This window comes from Carica papaya, chromosome 3 (genome assembly GCF_054855325.1).
Source record: "Carica papaya isolate Zhongbai chromosome 3, ASM5485532v1, whole genome shotgun sequence".
Lineage (NCBI taxonomy): Eukaryota > Viridiplantae > Streptophyta > Magnoliopsida > Brassicales > Caricaceae > Carica > Carica papaya.
In genome coordinates this window covers 11,131,574-11,158,979 of record NC_142311.1, presented here as the reverse complement: position 1 = coordinate 11,158,979, position 27,406 = coordinate 11,131,574, and the positions used below count along the sequence as shown (strand labels likewise).

The following is a 27,406-nucleotide window of genomic DNA, read 5'->3' as shown; positions in this document are numbered from 1 at the left end:
AATTTGCTTTTTAGATCTGCATTGCAGAATGACCAGGCTACCTTTTTCAGGAAACTGGGGAGGAGGGACCCTTTGGGTTGGGCTCTTTGTGATCCTGGTTTAGGAGCCTACCATCTTGTGATGACCCCCCAATTAGAAAATGTTTCAAACAATCAAACACCATGTTACCCTACCACTGCAAACACAGATTCATTATTCATGCTACACAGCAGCCTAAACTGTGGCCAGTAAGATGTTTTGCACTAGTACAGTGAGGTTTTTTATATACACAAGATCAGGGGTCAAGTTGAAGATATACAAAAAAGAAGAAAAGAAATCCATGAGAGTAACAATATCATCTCAGGGATTCATCCTAGAGAACAATCTTACTTTAGCCACTCCTATTTTTGATGGGAATGAGGAATGAAGACAAGGGCTCTAATGTCAAACAGTAAATAGAAACAGGTCAAAACCCTAAACCAGTTTTTGTAAAGTCCCTTCTTGAGATGAAAAGGAGACCATCATCTGGACGGAATCTTGGAAGGTGGACATGATGACGCTTTATGCTGGACTTGGTTCATGCTGAGCTCCATACTTCTTTGAACCATGTCCTGCAGTAACCTCTTGGCAGTTTCAGCTGCTTTATCTGCTCCATCAACTCTAGCAGCAATGTCATGAACAATTCTTTCAAAAACAGATGGAGCCAATTTTTTCTCGCGAGGACTATCTCTAAGCAAGTCCAAGAGGGTGCGGGCTCTTTCTTGAGCTTTAGAGGTACCCTCTACAGTCAATCGGAGAAGCCCTGGGATTGCACCTTCTTGAAGAATGAGTTTTCGGTACTTATCCCGGCAGCTCTGGCACAAGGAAAGTAAAGCTCCAACTGCATGTTCTGTGCTGACAAGTGATCCATCTTCAATAGTCTCCACTAATGTTAAGATCCCACTATCTGAATTGGTGATGGCAACTCGTCCTTCTTCAGAGTTTGAAAGGATCCCAAGTAGGAATGTCGCTTTCTCAGCAAACTTGGAATATTTCTTGCATTCTTTCAAGAGGTTGATAAGTGGGGAAACAGCTGTAGCATCAAGAATAGGAATGCCATTCTCTTTGCAAGTGGAAAGATTATGCAGGGCAGTAACAGCATCAACTTTTCCTTGTACACTTCCACATCTCAGGATCTGAACCAAAAGAGGTGCAGCTCCAGAAGCAGCAATAATTGGCCTGTTGGGGGCAGCAGCTGAGAGTGTTAAAATAGCTGCAGTCGCTAATTCCCTCACACTATCATTTTGGGATTTAAGAAGCTCCGCAAGAGGAGGAACAGCTCCGGCTTTGACTATCAACACCTTGTTTCTGATAAACATAAAATTAAGTTAGGAGAAATCAAGCACCCATCCAAGAAGCACGTCATGAAAACAATAATTCATATGGAAAAAAATAGAATGTATATAACAACGCCAGTAGGAAACTCCAAAAACATTAACATGGAGTGAAGTATTTAAGCTAACAATTCTTTTTTAGTAAAAATTCATACATTTTACTAATAATCAGGTAGCACATATACATTAATCACAACCAAGCTCCTAACGACAATATACAGGAATCAATTTCAGGACTCGAAACTACAACCTCAGAGGGAGAGTAGAAGTACCGATCATTCAGCCAAATAATGGCTGATATTTAAGTTAACAATTTGAAACATCACAACATGACAATTGGAAGCTCCCCATCCTTGGGAAGTATCCATCTTTCAATTAAAATGGGACATTCTTCTGCTGAACAAGGAAATGGATCAAAATGATAGGTAAGTAGCCTTTCAGATTCCTCAAAGTTGTGTTTCATAACAGGTATAAAAACTTATTAGTTTAGATCTGGTTGAAACGTTAAATAGCTTGCTAAAAAGAAGAAAAATAAGAATCTAACACAAGCGCAACTAATTCCATACAATCAAATATTTCACTTTAGAAGCACGAGGTTTTAACTCAAGATCTATATCATCCCACAAATCATCAGGTATAGAAATAGTATTGCAGGGTATTTTTTACCCAAAAAAAATCCACGTACGCCCTTTCCCCTTTTGGTTTCTGAGAAAATATGGTATTGAAGGAAAATAATTGCCAAATTGTTTTGAGTTGCTTATTTCATCTATTGTCTTGGATTCTATAGAGGCTGAATTTCTCTTCAGAAATCTATCATAAACCTTATATCTCAATCTCAACGCCGACCAAACTGAAGACCTGAAAATCAATCCCTCCAAAATTTCAACAGAAATAAAATGTTAACTTGAGATAGAAATTCCCCAGAACACCACTGAGCGCGAGATATTAATAAAAAGAACCGTTTTATTTTTTTCCTTAAAAAAGAAAAAGATAGAAGAAGGGGAGGAAGCCGGCGAGAAAATTCATCACATTTAAAAAGAAAATTATTATATAAAAGGTCTGGACTCAAAATCCACCAAGTACGTTGATTATATCGATTATTTTACGTGCAAAATAACAGAAAAAAAGGTCATGTTTGAAGGCAATATGATATACAGATACAAGAGGGGACCGAGAAATATACTGTTCATTTCTGACGGCGAGGTTGAGGAGAGCAAGGAGAGATGCACGGCGAGCGTCAAGGTTGGATGAGAGAAGCATAAGGATGAGGGGTTGAATGACACCAGCGTCAGCGAACATTGAGCGGGTTCTCACCGACGACTTCCTTACGACCTTACGAATATCTCTGGCAGCCTCGATTTGGGCGTCTAGATCTCCATTGATTAGCTTCTCCGACAATTCCATTATTAGCCCTTGCTTCCTTTCCCTCCATGCTTCTTCCCCTTCCCCCTCTTCTTCTTCCTGGTCCCTCTCACAGCCTCTCCCTCTCTCGCCTGCTGCCGGCGCTGATGGTGAGGCAGTCTCCTCGCCTTCTTCCTCTAGCATTCTCTGTTTCCCTCAGCTTGTCAAGAACAACGAGGAAAAAGAGTTGAGATCAGTGGAGTGTCGACCACCGGGGAGGCTCCCTTGTTTTGGGACTGCACCCTTTTCTCTTTCCCTTTCCCTTCTCTTCTTACTCCTTTTCCATTTTTTTTTTGTTTGTCTTTTAGCAATCTGAATAGGTTTCGTTTTGAAGGGTCAGCCCGAAAACACACGTAACAAACAGAAAATTGTCTTGTAAATAATTAGTTTGTAATTGAACATGGGTATGAAACGAATGAAATGGTGGGATTTAAATCTAATAATTCAAAATTAATTGAAAAATTCATCACAAAATTTTATTATATATAACATGTTATCATAACATTTGATAAAATGGGGAATGGCCGATTGGTAATTGTGATTAAGAGCTGTAGCTCTATATTCTATCTTCAATTTCCTTGACTTTCAGTGATTATTGTAAGATTTGGCTCCCACTCCCGTCTCCTCCTGCTCCGAGGTGACTCACTATTCATCTCCTCACCTTCCTTTCCGACTGAGTTCAACCCCAACGCACCCTTGCTCTTCCCATCAATGCCTATGAAGCTCACATGCTTCTTCGAAGCCACATTTTTCTTCCCATCTCTCCCACCCACAACAGACCAATCACCCACCTCACCAGACTTACTAACATCACTTTTCCCAGAACGTATTATGGTTGAGAATTGATTCTTGCGGGAGACTCTACCACTTGACACACCAACAAAAGATTGAGATATGAACGAAGAACTATGTTTCTTGGTTCTACGTCGTAACTTTCTTAAGGTTCGAAAAGGAACTATGTATAATTTCTCCCCAGGAGTGAGAATTTCCTCTGGTCTAACCACAGATTCCCAAGGATTCTGAAAGACATTTGGTCTAGCTAACACAAAAGACGGATACCTCTCCATGATCATGACTGCAGGGATGGCCATGAAGTAACAATCCACGTTTCCACCAGGATGGACAATCTTCAAAACTGCCGAAGCCTCATCTTGCTCTTTCTGAGGTTGAAGAGACAGCTTGGGAGAAGAATTGCGAGGAAGAAGTACGAGTTTGTGTACATTGAGAAGCCTTTTTAGCATCCTGAAGACAGTTACTACAGTCGCAATATCTCAACAAATGACCAACCAGCCATTTATATCTAAGCCAACATCAATGTGTCTTAAGGGGAAAGCAAATTGTAACTGGCCCGCTTGAACTCAAAATTTTAATGGCTCTGTAATAGTGATTGATAACATCAATGCAGGTACACATGGAAGACTATGACACACAATGTTTTTGTTGTTTTGTGCTTAAAATTGGAATATCAAGCCTCCTAAAACTTCACAATCTAAAAAAATAAAGTCCTTCCTCATAAATGATAGGCTAATATTATGATGTCAGAAGAACAAGGAAAGATTTAACTATTCATAGAAAATAATGAAAAAATTTTCAAATCTTCATTATTTATAGTGGAGATATAATCAAGCATGAAAAGAACTAACCTGCACAAAAGAGATTCACAGTGATGGAAATAAATGGATAGTGGAAGTCAGTTCTACACGCCAGAACAATAGCCCTCAGGTATACATACCCATTTCTCACAATCCCATAACCTATCAACAAGAATTTACGATTTGAATCATTAAACTGAAACAATTGCAATGTTCGTTGTTTCTTACACCAATTACAACAATTTAGTACATCCTTTGCTTGCTATTGAATTCACTTTACAGGTAAGATGGCAAAAGGACAAGAAAGAAACAAATGGAAAATTCTCCACCAACCTATATCTTACCTTCCAGATCCCTAGAACACCTCAAATCAAAGGGGAGGAAAGAATGGAAAAGATTCTCACCACTCATTAGTAAACTCTAAACAAGTTCAAAAACTTCAAAATTAAAGAGGGAGTAGGAGGGAGAGAGAAAACTTGAACTATGAAAAAGGAAAATTGGTAAACACCATATAGCAACAGCAAAGAAGAGAAAGAGCTGCACATGCCTATATCGACTAACTCAAAATGGTCAACATCAGTTACAGCCGAACTGCACTCTTTATGCCCTCAACCCAAGCAATCAGAAGAAACTATTAGCCAATCTTTCCAGTCTCTTTATCGATTCATACTCTCAAATTTGGCCAATGTTGTATCTTTCTTCCTACCATCCAAGCTTGTTGGAATTCCCAAAAATATCCCAAGGTTGGATTTTGAACGTCTTGATTCTTCGGTTATAAAAAAAGAAAGCAAAAGTTTATCCCATTTAGTAGTTATTCGGCCAGTTGATCTGTGTATGCTGAGGCTGCTGATAAACACTAGCTCCAGGCCCCACCATATCCACCGCCCCAGCCATAGCTTGAGACTGTTGTAAGAGAGGATGGACAGCTGCTGCTGTTACTGCTTGTGCAGGATGATAGATACCAGCAAATGTGCCATGACCAGGTTGCGTTGGAGCAAAAGTCACATGCTGACCCTGAGGAGGAAGGTTGTAGAACGAATTGGCAGGCAAGCTAGACAAGTCTCGACCAGGAGCGGCAATCCATACGGTAGAGCCTTCACTCTGCATAAAATAAGCCCACCGTTGCTGGTTAATGTTGTCTTCCAAGCAACATAACAAATTAAAGAAACCATAAGTAACAGATTTAATCAAATAACAGTGAAATCCTGGAAAGAAGAAGAAACTCTCTACAAGACCTAATGATTCACATATAAATTAAACAATCTCAAACATATATCAAAATAGTAAACTGATTAAGACGATAGTCTACAGAGACAGATGATGGGATGACCAAGCATTAGACTTCTGCTCAACTCTCTAAAAATGAAATAAATTAAGTTTGTTTCCTAAAAAAGAAACTCTTAGGCGAATCAATCATAACACGTACATATGGCATTATAATCAAAACAAAGTTTTAACGAAGGACAATCTAGTCATATTCATGATTCAGATACAGTTAGTTATATAAATTTTTGTAAGGAACTTAAAAGCTAGTAAACAGTAGCTTTAACTTGAAGCTCTTGTTCAGGGAACAAAATACTTTTATTTCATTAAGTAAAAGTTAACATGCTTTTTTTTTCCATGACACTTTCATTACTTTTTTAATATTATATATTGCCACCTTTACATACTTTCTCTTCTAAAATAATACATCTCATAAAAGATATTTCTCTTTTGAGGAGTCCCACAAGACAATTATCACATCAAGTTAGATAATTGAGTTCTAATGACAAATCAAGAAAACAACAATTGAACTAAAAATTGCAGTTTTACATGTCAATTATGTTTTAATTCATTTAAAAATAGATAGCAGATTAAAATTCCAATAAAAAAGTTTAGCAATAGCAGCAGTTTTATGCATTGAAAATAATGAAATATTGGGGCAGTTTCCATAAACTCTCTCTTTACCAGGCATGTATAACATATAGCATTTATATAAGCCCATGTTATCCAAACAATTCAACAGGTCACTTGTTAAAAGAAAAAGAACATACAACCTGTAAACCAATAGAAAAGCTCTTAATGTAAATAAACTCTTAAAACTTATAAACTATCAAAGAGCTAGTCAACCCTAAAGATTATAAACTTCTACTATGCCAAGCCAGACAAATTTTTGTTATTATTTTACAATACCAACCTGAGGCAGAAAACTAAGAATTAACGAAATTTAAACAGAAACAGAAAAGCAGGAAATGGTAACAGCATGAGCAGGATACTGAAAGTTGAAATGAAGGAACAAACAAGAAATAACCAAAAATAAACATGCTAAAGCACATGGCAGCAGCTGCTGATGACAAATAACCATCACAGAATTAGCAACAGCACCAGCAACACCACCTCTTCTAGTACATAATGTTTTCAACTACACCCTCATAAAACTTTCAGAACATAAGAGAATATTTTTACATTATGCACCCATCCATGACCAATGGAATAGCAGCAATACAGCACAGGCCACCTCTGCTTTAACAATCAACCCAAGCAACTTGCATTTATCAAGATCAACAAACTTATCATGATAAAGTGAGTCTTACCACAAAAATCGAGCATAGTGTGTCCAACAGAAAAATAGAGAGGAAAGAAAAAACCATATATTGCATGTGAGATACAAGCCTTAATCTTACAATTTCCATTAGCTTCATGTCTAAATAAAAGTTCTTCAAATGACAGAGCAAAATCTTTAAAAGTCATCCTTCAAAAATAAACGTCCTACTTCATTGAAGAAGAGATAAGCAGGAAACGAAGCCTAACCTGTTGCCCAGTAATGTAGACATTATTTTCCTTGAACTGTGATGCACCAAGATCCTCATTAGCAGTTGAGTTACCTGCTGTTGTGGCAGAACTGGGATTATAACCAGCTGGAGAAGAGCCATATGGTCCATAGCCACTTGGCATTCCAATATGGGTTGAGTTTCCTGTATTTGTCCCTGGTTTATATTGTGGTAGTGAATATTTTACTCCAGGTGCTGCTGCAGCTGGTGGAGCTGGATACACACTGCTTGCTTGAGGTTGCTGAGGAAATCCAGAGTTATTTAAGAATTGGTGGATTGCCGGTGGAACAAAGAATGGGGAGAAATAGGGACTATATGGAATGTAGTTTGGAGGGTAATGAGATATATGCATCCCAGCTGGTGGACGAAAGACAGGGACAGGTTGCTGAGTAACAGCAATAGAGCTTTGCATGAGACCCGCAGCCTGAGTCACCAGTGGAGTTGGACCTGCCGTTGATAAAACTAGAGAGTTTGCACCCTGCAAACCAATGTATGTAGGATCTCAATTCAATGCATATGAATTTTGTAGGTTGTGGCCACTCAAAGAAGATGACTAATCCAGAAACCAAATGTGTGAATGTGATGTTGTAATGCAAGACAAAGGCCACATGCAAGATTAAGGCAATATGTATTCTGGTAGGATGCCTGACTTTGATTGATCACATGCCCCACTAATATACCTTTACAGGCAAATCATGAATAAGCATCATTGGAGCTGTTGCTTCTCATTTTGAGCCAAAGCGTCTTCCAAAATAAGTTTGGAAAACACTAACATTTGCTGGAAAGAAACAAGGAAACAACTAATCCAGATGTTTGATGTGCTAAACAGAAGGGTCAAAAATAAACTTCAACAGTACCGCCATTACTGGTATATACAAGGCAGTGCAAGCAAGGACAGCAAAATGGTGATTGCAAAGGTCCCTAAACAGGGTGAATTCATATAATCTTGATGATTATCTAACATTTGCAAGCACAGATGAAAGATCAATGAGTAGATGACTGAGGCAGTATGCTCATGGAATGAACAAACCACTTCAAACTAAAATATTCAACAGTTCTGCTGACAAATGAAACTTTTAACTACCGGAAATTAGTTATGTATAAAAGGGTAAGGGTTTGTATTGAAACTATCACAATGCAAAGATTAGAAATATGACCAAGTAAGTGCAGACCTCTTGAGGAGACTGAGAAGTCTGTTGAGGCAATACTGCAACATTCCCACTGTATTTGGTGGCAACCCCAGCTGAAGGGAAAGGAGAAACACGACCATCACTATCAGCGCTTGAACGATAAAATTGGGCATAATAACTTGTCGGATCAAATGATTGTTGGACCTAGAAAAGCAATTACCGAGAAAACTTATTAGAAGTAAAAAGATTGAGCAGCATGATTATTACATTTTTAATAAGAGGGTTGTTGCACCTGGGAAGCAATAAAGCAACTAATACAATATGAGCAATTAGTTCTAAAGACTAAGCAGAGAAAGTAATCAAAAACATCAAATATTATGGACATTTAATTGGCAACATTATGATAAATCAGTTTGTATTTTTTTATATTTGAAAAAACGTACCACATCAATTAAAATATTTTATTCTTTGCCTTTCTTCTTTTCAAGAAAACAAGGTTGCAGAGATGAATGCCATAACAAGAATTAGTTGCAGTTCTGAAAACTTAAAAGAATCCACTTAAGCAATAGCTAGCACTTGCTTCAGTAGTGATTAGTGCTCCCTAATACAGGGGTTATTTCATCCACCAAACAAAGACAGCGAAAAGAGTGACTTCATTGAAAAATAAATTACCAAATAATGATGATGTCTTCGTAAATGGGTGGTACCCCCTGTAATATATATTCACACTTTTTATTTAAAAAAAAGTAATAATAATGATGATGATGTCAAAACTTACCACAAAGCTCGGGATGCGAGAGACATCACGTCCTTGAGAGTCAGAGTTCTCAAATGGTGCAAGTTGGCTTCCTAGCACTGGAGGCACAAAACCAAAACTGTAATTTGGGGAGGTGTGCACGGCTGAATACTGGTGGCCACCAGTCTGCAGAGCAGTCTCTTGCTTGGATTCACTGTAATCCAGGACAGCACTAGTAGAGACATCAGCCTCAGCAGACAAATTTTCAGGTGCTTGAGAAGGTGATGGAGGATGATCAGGATACTCTCCTTCCTCAGCAGTTGCCAAAGCACTTTGATTGCTGGATGTGCAATATAGACACATTCATTAGTATCAGGCAAATGGATATAATCCTCACAAAACAGGAAACCAAGGGAGTGTCATCCATGTATCAGAGAGACCTATTCATTATATTCTAACACATCAGGTTGGCATGACAGGGGAATGCTAGTTCCAGGTATGAGTTTTTTTTTTCACAAATATAAAAGGATGAACTGGATGAATTGATCATCGATGTTGAACATTGCAAAACTCCACTTTTGGGGTCTCATTTGCAATCTTATCCATATAAAATTAATAACTCAAGTTTGAAACCACCTATACTAGTTGGATACACATGCTCCGCCAGACAAGGCAAGGACACAATAAAAATACCCTGAAAACCTCTTATTTCATTTATCAATAATCAAACATTGAATGCACAAGGATAATCATTTTTTTTCTGATGAGCATAGTTATAAGGAACATGCACTGCATGAATAACTAACTCAACTAGATTAGTAGAATGCTATAAAGCAACAGAAAGACAGAGGGTTCAGAAGCAGAGATGCAGCTAAGAAATTGTAAAGTCATAGTACAATGGTATATTGGTTTGGCTTTTCTTTTAGCTTACAAGTGGATAAAACTTATAATCTTGTAGGCTATTAAAGATAAGCTTATTAAGCTATTGAAAACATAATCTTCTGATGGGGTTCTTTTAGTTAAAATATAGAAGATAAAAATTGACTTCTTTGCATGGCTTATAAGCCCAGAAAAAAGTTTTATGGCTTTTTACTTTTGGCTTATAAGCCACTGATGTGTAAGCTATTTTAAGCTAAATAAACACTGCACTTGCTTGACAAGAAAAAGCCAAACCAAACACCTTGATAGAAAAAGATTAAATTAACAAAGCACTCTTATCAGACTACAAAGAAAATAGCATTTCTTGAAGGAAACTAAATTCATTTTTACATTCATGCTTCAACAGGCATGTAAACATCACAAAATACTGAACTTACTAAGCAGTAAAGCCAAACCTAAGCCAGAAGTACTTCTTAACACAATCGTTATCCCACTAACTGTTTTTTGGGACATTTGGAAAGAGAAATAGAAAAACTTTTGATAGTGTTCAGAGTAGCTCAATTAGACTAAAAGATAGGTAGATACATACTTTTGAATCGGTATTGTTAGGTCATGATATTATTAGTGATGTAGATTTAAGAAATGTCATTGATACTCTACATCTTTATAAATGCTTTTGTACATAGCCAGTACCCCCGGTATCTTGGTATCCTGTTAATATATACTTTACACTTTATTTCAAAAAAAAAACACAAACCTCACTGACTGGTTTTCAACAGTTTCATCAATGCCCAGCGAATGTTCAGATAGAGGTGTAGAGCTCTTTTCACTCTCAGGAGCACTCATATAGCTTGATGTTACCCCAAAATTAGCATCGAAACTTCCAAAACTTAACTTTGTTCTCTCAGATTCAGGGACATGAATGTGGGTCGGTATTATAACATGCTGACATTGTGGAAGATGCAAGTCCTCGAGCTTCTTCTGCAACTTCATTGTTGCTTCTTCTAAATCAAGAACATTTGCAGGCCGTGATTGGCCACTATTGTCAACTGATGTAGCATGAATCTCAGATGCAGAAGATGTTCCAGAAACCTGACCAGTATTAGGGTTTGTTGGCTTCGGTTTCCACTCCTTGTTAGCACCCACTGTTCCAATGTGAGGGACAATCAATCAAGTACGAAAGTTTAGCAGACCAAAATACAGCAAATATTCACAATCACCTAACCAAATCTAGAATACTTCTTCTGCAGCTACTTCATGTTGTTGAAAAAGATCTTTTTCCTAATCTTTCATCTGATGCTTTGTTTAATGTATTTTTCTATCTGATTTAAGTTGAATATTGATCCAGAATTCAAGCTGGAAAAAAAAAAGATATTTGTAGATGAGGCAATATAGAAGAGATCAACTAGTGAATTACAGCGCCAACATTTCAAACCATTCTTATTAAAATTAGGCCTCAAAGTTACAAACTCTAATCAGAAAACGTATGCCCTCTGTAGTTACAAGAAAGGTTACAGTTTCCTTCTGTAATCAACAGTTCTCAATGAAAAGCCAAGAACCTAATGCACTTCTAATGACATCAAGCAATACCTGTATAGTTTTGAGATAATGTCTTGAGAAGTGAGAAAAAGATCATGCAACTCAGTTACCTTTTTGAGGTCCAATTATTTGCTGTGAACGGCTACTATAGTTGGACGAAGGCCTGCTGCCTGAAGTACTGCCATGGGCTGTAGCCAACAAAGGTTGAGAAGGCTCAGTCAGTTGGCTTTTCCCAACTCCCTGGGATTTTGCAGGAAATTTGTTTTCAGTAACGGTAACAGCATGTGATTCAATAGAAGTTCGATGGCCCCCCACCTCCCATTTAATAGTACCCACTGCACCTGGGAGCCGGGTATCATTTGATGGCACCAACACAGGATCTGATGATGAGAAACAGACAGCAGATGAGGATACAAGAGTCACTAACCCAGAGGAGTTACTGGAGCTTGGTTTTGGCGGTGCACACTCGTTACCAAATTTTGTGGCGGGATTTTTGCTTGCATCAGGAGGGGATATTGCACTCCCCAACTTATTGATGCCAACAGAAGATGAACTCTCTTTTGGTTGATCCACACCAGTTCCAGCAGCTACATTAGAAGCATGCACAACACTAGTGCCTCCTGACGGCACATCAGCAGGACCATTGGCTGAGACAATTAGAGAGCTGCCAAAAATGATAGTGATGTAAAGATGTCATCTTATAAACTATTTACGATGTAGATTGAAACAAACATATATAACGGGAAAACAATGGTTCCATTGTCAATAATCACCTTGATGCTGGAGTACATTCTTTATCTTTTGTCTCCTGTGAAGTTGGAAGGGAATGAGCAGCACCCTTTTCTGGAACTTGTTTGGTTCCATTGTCTCTTCCTGAACCAGAATCTTTGGCGCCACTAGCATCTGAAAAATGAGAAACAATCAAGTCGGTACAAGATAATCCAAATGAAGCAACAATGCAATGGAAGTAGGGTCTCCATAACAGATTTTTAGACCAAAAGTTCATATTATCAACCATTCAACCTGGTAAGGTATCAATTCCACAAATATTAGGACAGAAAAGGTGTTTACAGCAAATTCCAGGATAACAGCATCCACTAACCTGTTACTAAATGTGTAGTACACATGAGATGACACTTCAAAGCATGTGGTACATGTGAAGATGGTAAAGGATCAAAACAGAATGATAACAAGAACATCTTCATTAAGCAGAATGACTTGGTCAAACAATAAACAAAAACAGGCTGAGACAATATTATAGTTGTTTACCATTCGATGTGTATCGAGAAGATAAATTCATCCGACCACCCCTATTTCCACGTCCCTGTGTACCAGTTCTCCACCGAGGTTCTGCAGACTCTCTGTTCAGATTCTGCAGCATCAAGGAAGACATTTTGATAACAGATTAATCTGAAATCAAAACTGTGCTAATGAAGCAATCAGTAAAAACAGAAATGGTAAGATTCCCCCAGAGCAAATCTCCAAACCAGGTCTCTTTATAAACCCAACAATTCAACCTTTCCTCGTTCCTCTATGCCTTTTTTCTGAGACAGTCTTGTTCCTCTATCCTCCGCCAACAAGAACTCTCCATTTTCCCTTTTCTTAGGAACCTTTCTAGGCATTTTTGGTACAGTAGTATGCATTTATAATGAAAAATATATTGACCAATAGATTGATAACAAGAACCTGTAACAGAATCCAATTATTGTTATTCCAGGGGCGATTGTCATGATCAAACTGAAAAAATAATACGTTAGTTAAGCAATGTAGCTAGATATTTTAATTTCTGCAATTTTTTGTCTCTAACATCAGGGTCCTTACGTAAGTCCTGCAGCATCATACCTCTGTACTATGCCAGCTGTGTTCTGGCCTATATATACTCCTGTACCCTGTAACAGGAATGGTAATGAAATATCTACAATTATTCCACCATCCCTCAGCATTCTATTCTTCTCTCTAACCTCTTCCCTCTATTCTACTCTCTTTTCTCTCTTAACCGTATCTCCACTCTACATTCTTTCCTCCATTGTTAACCGAATCAGGCTACCCGGTAGCACAGCTAGTGGTATGAAAACTTGGTACCAGAGCAACACAAACGTGTTGAAGCTCCAGTCTACGCTTTGAAGCGGACAAAGAACAAAGGCAAAGTTGTGGTGTCTAATTCAAAGATGGTAACACAGGTCAAAGAATCCGTGAAGGGGACCGACCACCATAAGCAGGACATGGCAGATATGTTCACTACCCTAGACTCTAAGCTGGCCAAGAAAACAGTTCAGAGACAAAACGTATTGGTAGAAACCATGCAGTTCCTGAACATGAGCCAACCACAGGCTCCTCCAGCCTCCTCTTCCATATCCACATCAAACCACCCAAACCTTCCTCAACCTCCAATCCATCCACATACCATCAGCCAACATCCTCAGGCTAAAGGTCTTCTTTCCCATGCATGGAGGAAGGGAAGCCAATGTCCACGGCCTAGTGTCTAACTCCCTCAATAGTGGGGGGCCAAACACCCCCAGAATAAACATACCACTGTTTGATGGATCTAACACCGAGATCCTGGCTATGGAGATGCAAAAAACATTTTCAGGGATGCCTAAAAAAAAGGTGGTGGAAATAGCCACCCTGTTTCAGGGTGATTAACCAGATATACGGTATCACGGTGGCAGATGCAACGAGGAGATTTTGGAGAATGGGCTGCCTTTGAAGAGGAAATTTGCAGAAGGTTCAGAGACCCACCATCTTTAATGAGGTGGAGAAGTTGAACAAACTTAGACAAGAAGGCACCACAGTGGAATACCAAGAGAGATTGAGGCATTGAGATCTATAATAATGCTCAAGGTCCCTTATCTAACCAAAGCATACTTTATTTCCAGCTTTATTAGTGACCTTGGTGAAGAGTTAAGGCCAACCCTCAAATTATTCAAGCTCCAAACCTTAAAAATGGCCTATGAACAAGCACAATTGAAATCCTAGCACATAGAGGCAATGCTTAAACGCCAAAGAAACACTGATTGCTCTACCTACTCCAACAAATCCACAAGTCTTGCAGCTCACCACTCAACCAACCTACAGCTAAAATGATTCCGTCTTAATCACCAAGTGCTTATAACCAGAAATGAAACAACTTGGAGCCTATTGTGGGGAGAGGTATTTTTCAGGAACCTTTGTAAACAGAAGAAGTTGCTGCTGACTGAGACAACAGAAGACGAGGAGGAAGAGGTAGAGGTGAATGAGAAGGGGAAAGTGACAACCTAGGAAGTGAAGGAAGAACAAGACAAGGGAGAGATTTCCTTGCAAGCTTTAGAAGGGCAGGAGAGTGGCTGCACCATGAAGGTATGTGGTTCACTTCGCTCCAAACTGGTTCTCATCTTAATTGACAATGGCAACCAGCACTCATTTGCCGATAGCAAGGTTGCTTGGAGACGCAAGGCATAATGGGTAGATATGCCTCCTCTTCATGCTCTGGTAGCTAATGATCAAGTCACCATAGAACTTCCGAGATAGACTGGGTCATCATGCAAAAGAAAGTGTTCAGGTACTCCTTATTTGCCCTTAGACCTCGGCCACTTTGACATCAACCTAGGAGAAGATTGGATGAGAGATAACTGTCCAGTCCTTTTGGACTTCAAAAACTTGCCGATCACTGTGATGAAGGCAGGGAAACCATTGGTGATACAAGGGGTAAACAAGATGGGCGTTATGAAGGGAATCACAGAGAGGGGACTGTCATAACTCATATAAAGAGAGGCAAGAGCTAGCAACCTGATTTATTTGGTGGAGTGCGTTTCTGAGATGACTACGGGAGAAGTGGAGGCTGCAGCTGCAGAAGGGGAACCAGATGAAGCTATAAGGAACCTAATCAAGCAGTATGAACAGGTATTCAATGAACTTGTCTCCCTTCCACCATCCACGGAGCTTGACCATTCCACACAGTTAATTTATGGCTCCTCCATCAATGTCAAGCCCTACAGATATTTTAATACCAGAAAATAGAAATTGGGAAACAAGAAGCCATGATTCTTGATAGTGAAGCCATCGAGCCTAACCGTACCCCTTTGCTTCCCAGTATTGCTAATAAAGAAGGATAGAAGCTAGAAATTTTGTATAGACTATAGGCAGCTCAATGTCATTGCCATCAAAGATAAGTTCATAGTCCTATCATAGATGATCTTGGAGACAAGTTACAAGGTGCCATGATGTTCTCAAAGGTGGATCTAGGGTCGAGGTACCACCAAATTCGTGTTAGCCTGAAGACACATAAAACTGGCTTCAAAACTCACCATGGCCGATTTGAGTTTAAGGTCATGTCATTCAGCATAAACAATGTCCCTGCTGCCTTTCAAGCTTGAGGAGAAGGGTTTTTAGACCTTATTTGAGAAAGTTTGTACTAATATGCGTTAATGATATAGTAGTCCACAGCCCCACCTTGGATGAACATTTTGAACCATCTAGGAAAAGTCTTTCAGGTCTTACCGTGGCTAAGAAAATGTATTTTTGGGAGAGGTTTGGTGGAGTGTTTAGGACATCTCATAATAGCAAAAGGCATCCAGATAGATCCTATCAGGGTGGAAGCCATGGCAACACGGCCAAGACCAACAAGTATCAAGGCCTTGTGGGGATTACAAGGGCTTACTGCTACTATAGGAAATTTATCAAGGGATAAAAAGCCATCAAAAAATCCTTAACAGATCTCCTAAAAAAGAACAACTTCCATTGGAATGAGAAAGCAGAACCAGAAACTCAAGACTGACATAACCACAACTTCGACACTTCCCCTCCCTGATTGCTCGCTTCCTTTTGTATTAAAAACAAATGCTTGTGTTCATGGGATTGGAGTTGTTTTAATGCAACAGAACAGACTAGTAGCTTTCTTAAGCAAGGCCCTTAGCTTTAAACATAAATCTCTCTCGGTTTACGAGAAAAAGATACTTGTCATTTTAGTGGCAATCAACTAGTGGCGTCACTACTTGGAAGCAACCTCCTTCATCATCAAAACTAACAAACAAAGTATGAAGTACTTTTTGAGCAAGAGATTCACACCATTATCCAGAAGAAGGGAATTATCAAGCTCATGAGTCTGAACTACACCATAAACTATAAGGGAAGTGGAAAAACAAAATAGTTCATGCCTTGTGAAAAGAGAGCAGCCATGGACCAAAACTAACAGACCCGATCTCCTTCATGGTATCCTTATGGATCCAGGAAGAGCAAGGGTCTTATATGATGAGGAACCCAGAAAGCTTATCACAAAGTTGTCCATCAAATCGACAACAAAACCACCCAACACTTACAGGAATGGAGTGTTACGAAAATCGGAGAAACCCTCTTAAGGTGCCACCACAATTTATAATTGAGAGGACACTCGGGCATCCAAAGAACTTATGAAAAGCTAAAGCAAGGGTTCTTCTAGCCGAAGATGAAACAAGAGGTAGAGGACAGGTAATAAGATATGATGACTGCCAATGCCGCAGAGGAGAGCATGTGTAGTACCCAGGTCTACCGCAACCCCTTTCCATCCCTCAGCAAGCATAGGCCCACATCACCATAGACTTTATTGAACAAATGCAAACATTAAAAGGAAAAGACACAATTACAGTTGCGGTTGACCAATATACAAGTATGAAACTTCAACAATATCGCGCACCCTTTTTCAGCCCAAAAGGTTGCTCAAGTATTCACGGATAACGTGCACCAATTGCATGGGATGTCCAGGTTTGTTTTATCAAAGGGATGAGGTGTTCACTAGCAACTTTTGAAGGAAATTGCTCAGGTTGCTACGAACATAATTGAGAACGAGCACCACCCTCATACCACTGGACAATCCAAGAGGGTGAACTAGTGTGTGGAAGGATATCTCCAACGCATGGTGTTTAGAAGACCAAAGTCTTGGTCAAAATGGATGAGTTTGCCCGAATTGTGGCACAACAAGACCTACCATTCAAGCCTCAAGATGACCTTGTCCAATGCAATATACGGCTACCCACTCCTAACTATAGAGCCAAGAGAATGGACTACTACTTCGGGCAACTTAGAAAAATGGCTCAAGGAAAGAGAAGTGATGAATTGATTTTTGACGGAAAGCCGTTGGAAGTACAAAACAGATGAAGGTCTATGCAAATGCGAAGAAATCAGAAAGAGAATTCCAAAAGGGAGATCCCGTCCTATTAAAACTCAACCCTACAGACAATCCTCCCTAGCAATCAAACGATGGTTGAAGCTGACCCCAGAATATTATGGGCCTTTGAGGTAGAGGAGAAGATTGCAGCGTTGCCTACAAGTTCCTATCGCCAGCAAAAAATTCCACCCCGTGTTCCATGTGTCCTCGCTGAAGGAACATTCCGGGGATTCCAAAGTTACCAACAGTGCCCTGCCAACTACCGATGCTCAGGATCAGAACTTGGTAGAACTAGAACGGTTTTTGCAAAGAAGGACCATCCATTATAAGGGCTGAATGTAGAACAAGCATTAGTCAAGTAGCTGAATTTGGGGGATGAAGAAACAACCTGGGAAGACTCGTCATTCCCCAAGTCTCAATTTCCTAAACTCAACCTTGAAGACAAGGTTGCTTTGAAGGAGGGAAATATGTCATCGTGAAGTATGAAAAATAATAAGAGTTAGTTAAGTTAGTTAACATAGCCAAATATTTAATTTCTGTGGTTTCTGTTTTTTTCTATAAGAGCAGTATTGTCATGTACATCCTGCAGCATTGTACCTGTTCTACTATGCCAGCTATATTTTGGCCTATATATTCCTGTACCATGTATCAGGAATGAAAAGGAAATATCTAGAATTATTTCAGCATTCTTCAAAATTATATTCTTCTCCCTTATCTCTTCCCTCTACTCTACTTTCTTTTCTCACTAAGCCTTATCTCCTCTCTACACTCTTTCCTCCATTGTTAACTGAATTAGGCTCCCTGGTTGCATATGAGCAACTGGTCTGACAGAGACATGAGTCAATTGCAACAAGCCATAAAAATTGGAATAAGAAAATGATCGCTACACAAGCAAAATACTTGCACTAGAAAACTTTTGCAAACAAATTAGCTATAGGAATCTGAAAGTTTAAAAAAAAAATCGTGTACCTCTTTTCTCCTGTCACGTTTCCTTTTAACCTCATAAAATGGATCTGTAAAATCATATGCAGAATGGTTAGTTGTTATTGGACCTAGCAGAGGTAACTTGAAAAAAGAAAAGGAAGATAAAATCACAGGGAAATTTATGGTACAGAGCATGTAGCCAGTCAGTCTTCACGTGGTGTGAGGACATAAATGCAAATTTTTATTTTGCAAGTAGAAATAGTAAGCAAAGAGGAGTGAAGTAAGACAAAACTGAAAAGTACTAGACCAGCTTGTTTGCCCGAAAGCACACTAATGCTCATTGAAGGAAATAGTTTAACCTTCTAATTTGATCTTTCAAATTATAAGGTAGTGAATTAGCATTATGCAAACAGCTCAAAAAGGCGCTAACAGTGCCTGTGGGTTATCCCTTGGATGCTCCTATAAGAAGTCTAAAATCTGGTGATTTGAGATATGATTTCCAATAGATCACACATTCAAATTAGCAAATTCACCAACCAAAAAAGAAACAAAAAAGATCTCAAAGCGACTGAAGACCGAACAGGCAAACACACTATAAGTAAACGCTCAAATTGTTATACAATTATCGACGCGCAACTTAACACTGGATTTCCTATCAATACTCAATAAGTAAATATTTTACATATCATAAGTGCATTGGATCATTCAATGATTTTGTACTTCACTCAGAGTTAACCACACAGACTGTGCCCAAACATTGTGATCGGCAGGTCAATGATAGAAGACAGATACATAGTGGCGTCATCAGGTCCCCTTTTGTCAGCTTTACTAATATTTCTGACTCAGAGATTTGCTTCCTCTCTGTTTATCTTATGACGCATAGTTACCCTCCATGTTACATTCAAAATTTAGCATTACATCCATCTTGCTTCCTAAGCTGGCAAAGGGGAGAGCAAGTCTTCCATTTTTCACTAAATTAACAAACACTCATCGATCAGACTCCAGGAATAATAAGTCAAGGTGTCAATCTGTCTAATATAATTTTCGCTAGCATGAGTAAACGCTTCCAATATGCTGGAAATGAAACAGAACCAAAGCATAAGGCGTAGATTTGATTGATATTCTGTTGTCTTATAGAAGAGCATAAAGCTTTCCCTTCAAACAAATTCACATCCGCAGTGACTCCAGTAAAATTTAGAATTATAAACTACGATTTATTCAGCCTAACGACTATAGTTTCAGATACCGTCTGCAAAGTCACATCAATTTAAGATAACAATCTAATGTTCCACATAACAATTTCTAGGAAAGAATAAAATCAAGAATCACAAAATCAAAAAGTTTGTTTCTTAGGCAAATAAAAAAGTGTTGACATAAATAAACATCATGCCAAAATCTAACTAAACTCAACCCCTAAGGAAAAGAAAAAAAGCATATCAACAGCGAAACCCCATCCCGGCCAATCAAAAACCCAGCTGAAGAAAACCCGAATCAGATCCCGAGAAACCAGCCCCATCAGAAAACCAACGTAAAGTTCAAACATGGATCACACAACCAAATCGCCAAGATCAACCCGGAGAAAACAAGGTAAAGAAAATGAAAAGAGAAAGGAGTGGAAAAGCAAAGCGAACAACATAGAAAGAAGAAGAAGAAGAACAAGAAGAAGCGGGGAAAGACCCTGAAGGAGTAGCCTCTGAGCGGTTTCATTGGGATCCATTGAACATTCTTTGAGCATTGCATAAATCTCCTCTTCACTGTGATTCCTGGTGATCTCCCGTATGTTCTGGATCGTCTTCCTGACACTTGCCGGGATTGAACCCCTAACTGCTCCACCGTTCATCTTCTCACTCTCCAACCTCAACTCTCTCTCCGCCTCTATATTGGGTAGATATATTTAAATATATCTCTGTGTATAACCGTATCTATTTATTTTCTGTATTTGATAATAGAGAAGGATGGAAAGATGGAATACAGCGAGAAACAAAGATGAGAGCTTGAAGATTTGCTATCTGAGAGAGAGAGAGAGAAAGAGAGAGAGAGAGAGGAGAGAAATCTGATTACAGTTTGATAATTTTGATGATGTATGGGTAGAAATGAGAAAAATTAAAAGATTCGTAGGAAGAGGGTGGAGAAGGGGGGAAGGGGAAGGGGAAGGAAGGGGAAAGGGGAAGGGGAAAGGGGAAGGGAAAGGGAGTAGACAAGTGTGTTTTGGAAACTGTAGGGCTTTTTGTTTTTTTATATTATTTTTTTATATATATTTTTTACAAAGCTTGTCTTTTTGAAATTAAAAAAAAAAAAAAAAATTGGGGTTAATTTTGATATTTTTTTCTGCATTTGGATATATTTTGTGCATGTGGGGTCCACTGGCAAGATTTATTTGTTTTCCTTTTTAAAGAAAAGTATGATGTCTTCTTATTTCTTGTAATAATTAAATAAATTTTATTTCCTTTAAAATTAAATTACGTTCATATTTATAATTTATGAATTTAAAATTAACATAATTTACTAATCATTCCCTTATAACTCAAGCATGATTACAATTTTTTAATGTGTTAATGATGGGGCATTTTCTTAGGTGAACTTTTACATCTGGAAATTGTGTTAATAATTTTAATGTCTTTAAAAATATTTTTCCTTAAATTATTATTTCATTCTTATAAAATTTATATTTAATATTATAATTACCGACGTAATTAATGCATTATCCTCTTTAATTATTTAATAATTACTCGATTTTTATTGCTGCTAAAATACTAGTTTTTAAAAAAAAATGAAACTCAATTTCTTTATTTAGATTTTAAAATTAATAAATAGATAGTTAAGAATAAACAAATTATTGTTAATAATATAATTTATAAATAAATCGATGAATAAAATAATTAAAATTAAAATATACAACTAACCAATATAATTTTTAAGTACTTTTCTTTTTTACTCTCTTTTTTTATCTATTTGGTATAATTAAAAATAGAATTTTGAAAATAAAAAGTAAGAAATAATCATGATCTTTCAATTCATTTTGTTTTTAAATAAGGAATATGGTTGCAACAATTCAGTAGTTATTATCAATTTTCATATTTTATAATATGTAGGTTTCAATTCATCTTTCCTTTTCATAATCTATCAATTTGTAATTTACTTTCAATTTAATTTGTTATTCCACATCAGCGTAAATTAATATTGTAAAAAGCTCCAAGTGGTAGTTTCATTTGAATACAAATTTTTATTCACTAGTTCGTGTTCTAACATATTAGTTTCGTATTTATTATAATATTATTATCATAAATTTTATAATACTAATTTTATTTGATTTCTCTCTATAAAATACATAAAATATATTTAAATTTAAGTCAACCAACATGTTCATTTTAAAATAAAAAGTATAGATTTAGAAATATAAACGTATATGAGTTCGTAGTGGAAGAAATATGCACATTGTATGATTGACTTTCTAAATCGATACGTGACTCTATGAAACTTTCAAACTCTTTTTATCTGTTGATAGAATAACATAAAAAATAAACTTTAGGTGCGATTTTGAGACTATAAACGTCTTTTTATATTGTCAAATTTTGTTATTTATAATTTAGTCAATTATAAAATTATAAATGATATTTTTAGTGTACATACACTAAAAATAGTCATATTTTATCAAATACATTAAGATCTAATATCCGTAACCGATGACTTTTAAACGGTTTTAACAAAATCGATGGTCTTTTATCCACAATAAAACTTATATTAAACACACACAATCGATTAAAACCCAACATTCACTCTTCTAATATATTTATAGTATAAATATAATAGTATTTTTTATCAACTATTCATGTAGTGGATACTTCAATTTATTATTACGGAAGTTAATGGGTTTGTGCATATTCCGTATATTCTTATTATAATATTATATTATAAGTATGTTTATTGACAATTCATTTTATTATTAGTGTTTATATATTTTTTAATTAATAAAATATATAAAATTTTACTAATAAAATAATATTTATATAAATTATAATTTTTATATTAAATTTACAAATTTTAAATTTAATATATAAGTATCAACTAATGACATGCAATAGTCGATGATTATACGTTATTGCATAGTAAGATATGACAAATAAATAATATACTATAAAAAAAACATCACGTACGCCCTTCATCTTTATGAAAATGCACTTATAAGAAAATATTGATGTTTGTTAACAATAAAAGACTATTAGTAATGTTAAATGTTGATAGGTGATTAATAAGATTAACGAAATATCAAAAATTGAATCATATCAAAATTGAATAAATGTCATACTTTGCGTTGAAAATTGAACTATATAAGATCTAGTTTAATTTTTTTTTATCGTATTTTCGGATTAAATAGACAAGGATATATATATATTCTTATTTTTTATTTAAAAATTAATAAAAAATTAATTATAATTCATAAGTACAATAGACAATTAAAATAATTAATTAAATATGCAAATAAAAATAGTTTAAATAAAATTAAACAAAAAAATGATCAATTTTCAAATAAAATAACATATAATTTTAATTTTTTATTTATTTTTCATAAACAGTTTTATGAACTTTCTTTACCGATATAAAAGATAATTTATTTATTCCATTATTAAAAAAAATTAAAAAATAAAAATAAAAACTCCACTGTTAAATTTTTATATTCTAATTTTTTTATTTAACTAATTTACTCGATAACCTCTTAATATATTCTTAAAATTAATAACATATACATAAAATAATACAAATAATTAAAAATTGTGATACATTTTTTTTTTAATTTTGTTACAAAATAGTTACTTATTTTTTTTACAATTAACGCTTTATTCAAATACATATTTATTTATATTTATATAAAATTTTATTTAATTGAATTATTTTTTAATGGATAATATCAAACTTATTTAATTCGTACAATGATGCATTAAGTACAATTTTCATAGGATTCATCTATTACCAACTAAAGAAATAACTCATCTACTTGTAATTATATATTCATATTACTACTACTTTCATTGCATTTACATATCTATTATTATAATAAAAACTACAATATATCAGTAATCACACTCAGCCACATAATATTACTAACTATGTTTAAATAGATAATATATAAAAAATATATTATTTTTTAAATTTAAAGTATCAGATAAGAGATTCAGGACATCTCTTAATTTATAGTATAAAGAGATGTCCGAAGGTTGATCATTCGGGTGATCTACTTATGAGGATGGGTGCTGTCAAGATCAGTGACATCGGCTGTGACTTTAGTCGCATCAAGAGCTGAAACTTCAGGCTTCTTATTTGATAACACGACGAAGTAGTAGACAGTGGTGGCGACTACCAGCTCTCCAATTCCCACCCTCACTAGACAAATCGGCATCTTTTTGCGTTAGTGAAGCACTTCCGTCGATTAGTGCGCTGCTTGGTCGAGTCCTGCCATTTTCTCTCTCACTTTCTTATTGTTGAAGTTTTTCTTGATATGTTTATCACCTTTCCTTATTTCTCTCTTTATTTTCTTTTGTGTTTCAATGGAGTCGGTTGTCTTTTGATGTCACGTGAGAGGGAAAGGGAATTTGAGGGAAGTGTATGGTTGTCTGCCACGTGGTAGACGGGACATAAAGGTTCTATCAACTGATGACACGTGGTTATTAACTCCTCCTATTACTCCAATGTTTTGTTGGAAGGGGAGTGGAGTAATTATGAGATCATGCAAGACACCTTGTTTCCTTTTGACAAATATAATTTCCATGTTAAGAATGAATTATGGGATAAATATTTTATGATTAGTTTAGTAATTTTTAATTAATTATTAAATTATCATAGTCATTTTAATTTAAGTAATTTTGTAATATCTGAGCCTGAAAAATGGCTTGAAATATTTTTTATTATTAAAATTATTTTATTAAAAAGTTATTTAATTTAGTTTATTTTTATTTAATTGAAATTTTGAGAAAAAAAATGAATTAGGGATTAAATTAAAAATAATTTTGAAAAAAATGAGTGAAAATTTGAGTTCATGGGATATTTTTGAAAGAAAAATTAAAAATATGGGGTCAAAGTACAAAAAGAAAAGATTTGACTACGTAGAACCGTTCAGTTAGCAGTCTCGACGAACTGGAGCATGCTGCATGGCAAGGCATAATGACGTTAATGCCACGCGTGTGATCTGCGTGCCCTGCGATCAAACGGTCCAGGTTCAATTCTACGAGCATGGACGACCCAGATTCGTTTCTTCTTTAGGTGCGATCAGACGACCAAGATCAATCGTGATAAATGGTTCAGATTCGTTAATCCTTAAATGCGATTAGACGGACGAGATCGATTGTGATGGACAGCCCAGATCAATGCGAGATTGGTATAAATACTTCGCGTCACACAGGAACTCAAACCTTAGTCGCCATCCCTTGCTGGAGAAGAAGAACCAAATGTCGAAGAAGGAAGCCGACCGCTGCCGCACCAGAGTCATCGTCGGCCACCAAAAAAGATAAAAATTCCTCATACCCCTTTAGAATTTGATTCTAAGCACCCTTATGGCCAAATAGGAACAAAAGTGACAGCGAGTGAGCCAGAAACTGGGGCCAAAGCCCGATGGAGCCACCGCTACTAAAATTCCAAAATTCCTCCGATGAGCCCCTTCCCGCTTTCGTTTCACGCAATTTTTCAGTCATTGTATTCACCGTCTTTTTCTATGCAGGTTAGTTGAAGAAAGAATCTCAGCTGCTAAGGAGGTTGGCGGAGCCATCGCACCCGTAGGTTCCCCTAGCTGGTAAGTTCGGTTTTTGTAATTTTTTGGCCAATCGAAGTCCCCTAACATACTTTTCTGCAGGGATATGCACAAAACTAGCTAAAATCGACCAAAATCGGGCAAGTTAAGGTGAATTGCTGTTGTGGGCGGCAAAGCCGGCGCTGAAGCATGGCAGCGCCATCGTGCCGGAACTCCAATAATTGGCCCGAATGAGTTTTGGACATCGATTTTATATTTTTAGAATATTTTTAGGTATATGACGAGTGTTTTAAATTCTACAAAAAAAAATTCAGGAAATTTGGTATCCGTTAAGAGGCGTAGTAAATAATTTGATGTCTTAAAACATCGATCCGGGTAAAGATCTCTCACCTTATTCTCCGTTATGGTAAATTGAGGTTTAACGATATATAATTTTATATTTTTATGAAAAATTAGAAAACTCTAAAAAAAATAATTGCAAGTCACTAGTAGAGCTAGAACCGGTTAGTTCACAATTGTCTTGATTTTCTGTTTATTTCCTTCTACTATCTTACTTACTTGATTGATCCATCATATGATTAAAATTATTGTTTTTAATTATTTTTGCATCTATTGATTGTCTTATCATGATCTTTATTTGATTCATTGATTTGAAATAAAAATCCTAATTACTTTTCTTAATTGTTGAGGTATGAAATCGTACTGTTTATTTAAATATCGTTTAATTGATATGTGAATATACAATGACATATTAGTATACGTTTATTGGTTATTTGTTGATGAAAATCTGTACGTGAAAGACTTATTGGGTACCCGGAGAAAGGGCAGACGGACCTAATACATAGGGAACCTTATCGTGAATGTTACCTCATATCGAACGTGGTATCGAAGCGATGAAATATTTGGTGTCCAATATCGGACGGAGTATGAGAACGGCTGGTTAATTAAAAAATTAGATATCGGGTTCACAGGTAAAGGGAACATCCCTATGGACCCCCAGTATAATGCCCAAAATTTTTTTTTTTTCGCGGCATTATGATTACCCTGTCAGCATATGTGGCATAATATACATCATCTCATAAGCAATGTTGACCATCCATATAGAAAATGTTCAACGCAAATCATTCAAATTACTAAATTCATTGTATATCTATCAATATGGTAGCTTACAATTTTACAACTTCTCGTTTCAAGTGAGTTACTTGCTACTAATTATCTAAGTATTTTGTTTCCCTATCCATAATCCCTACTCTGTTGTCTCTACCAGCTAAGTTCGAAAGCATGTAGCTCTGGTCCAGCTTCCGGTACTACATAATCTGTAAATGATAGGTAATGAGCATACAGAAACTCAGTAAAGTAAACTCAAATCATATACAAGGTATGACAAACCAATTAAATGCCTACCCCCCTCCCCTTTAGATCTCCATTTCCATTGGTCACACCATATTTCCTACCCACACCCTTCTCCCCTTGTTCATCTACCTTTACTGTAACTACATCATCTCCTCAAAGAGAATCATCAACCCTCCCACTTATTACCATGTGTGGCCACTATGTTAGACCATCCCAATATTTCCCACATACCTGTCCACTCAACCTTGGCTCAACCACTCACCCACACATTCACTCCCAAGTAAACCCCCCCCCCCCCAGCCGTCACCAATATCGGCGGCCCCTATTTGTCACCACTCGACCCCCAACTGGCCATTCACTCATAACCTTATCCATTTCTTCCATCACCAATATTGGCGACTCAACTCATCCCCAATCTCATGAATCCGCAACTATAAACTGGTCACACACTCATATTGTTACCTTCCCGATAACCCCCAATCCGTCACCAATATTGATGACCCCACTCACCCCCAGCACCAACAACTAGCAATAACCAACATCGGCTTATTCAGCCACCAACAATATCACCAGTAGAGTTATATAATTTTCACAACAGTAGTTCAACAACACACATGCACGCATATTCAACAAATGCAAAGAACAGTTCATATAAATATACATATTCAAAAAGTACATAAACTAACTTATACTAACATCCATACACATGTTCATGCAACAACATTCACATATACACTCATTATCCCCATCCTGTAACTTATACATACTCATCTCCTCTCATTATATCACTCCCTCTTATCTCTCTCAATTACCCCTCCCGGCCATACACACAT

At 36.7% G+C, this 27,406-nt stretch overlaps 2 protein-coding genes across 4 annotated transcripts; both read right to left on the bottom strand.

The window, feature by feature from the left end:
* Nucleotides 1–164: 164 nt before the first annotated feature.
* LOC110808679 (ARM repeat superfamily protein) lies at nt 165–2,935 on the bottom strand. Its single transcript, XM_022034248.2, has 2 exons — nt 2,536–2,935; nt 165–1,326 (listed from the first exon to the last, which is right to left on the bottom strand). Exons 1-2 carry the CDS (start codon nt 2,895–2,897, stop codon nt 501–503), a joined length of 1,188 nt encoding a protein of 395 aa, XP_021889940.2. The 5' UTR covers nt 2,898–2,935; the 3' UTR covers nt 165–500.
* A 1,461-nt stretch (nt 2,936–4,396) lies between these two features.
* LOC110808691 (flocculation protein (DUF1296)) lies at nt 4,397–20,675 on the bottom strand. Of its 3 annotated transcripts, none has more exons than XR_015817766.1 (11): nt 20,159–20,675; nt 18,527–18,570; nt 12,709–12,811; nt 12,213–12,342; nt 11,550–12,103; nt 10,658–11,045; nt 9,064–9,361; nt 8,328–8,489; nt 7,136–7,633; nt 4,893–5,446; nt 4,397–4,507 (listed from the first exon to the last, which is right to left on the bottom strand). XR_015817766.1 is itself a non-coding variant. In XM_088215756.1 (11 exons), the coding sequence occupies exons 1-11, from the start codon at nt 20,319–20,321 to the stop codon at nt 5,150–5,152; spliced, it is 2,544 nt and encodes an 847-aa protein (XP_088071882.1). In that variant the 5' UTR covers nt 20,322–20,675; the 3' UTR covers nt 4,509–5,149. The 3 variants fall into 3 exon arrangements, 2 of the variants coding, with proteins under 2 accessions (XP_088071882.1, XP_088071881.1); XM_088215756.1 differs by lacking the exon at nt 4,397–4,507 and having other exon boundaries at nt 4,509–5,446; nt 11,550–11,819; nt 11,913–12,103; XM_088215755.1 differs by lacking the exon at nt 4,397–4,507 and having other exon boundaries at nt 4,509–5,446.
* Between the last annotated feature and the right edge of the window lie 6,731 nt (nt 20,676–27,406).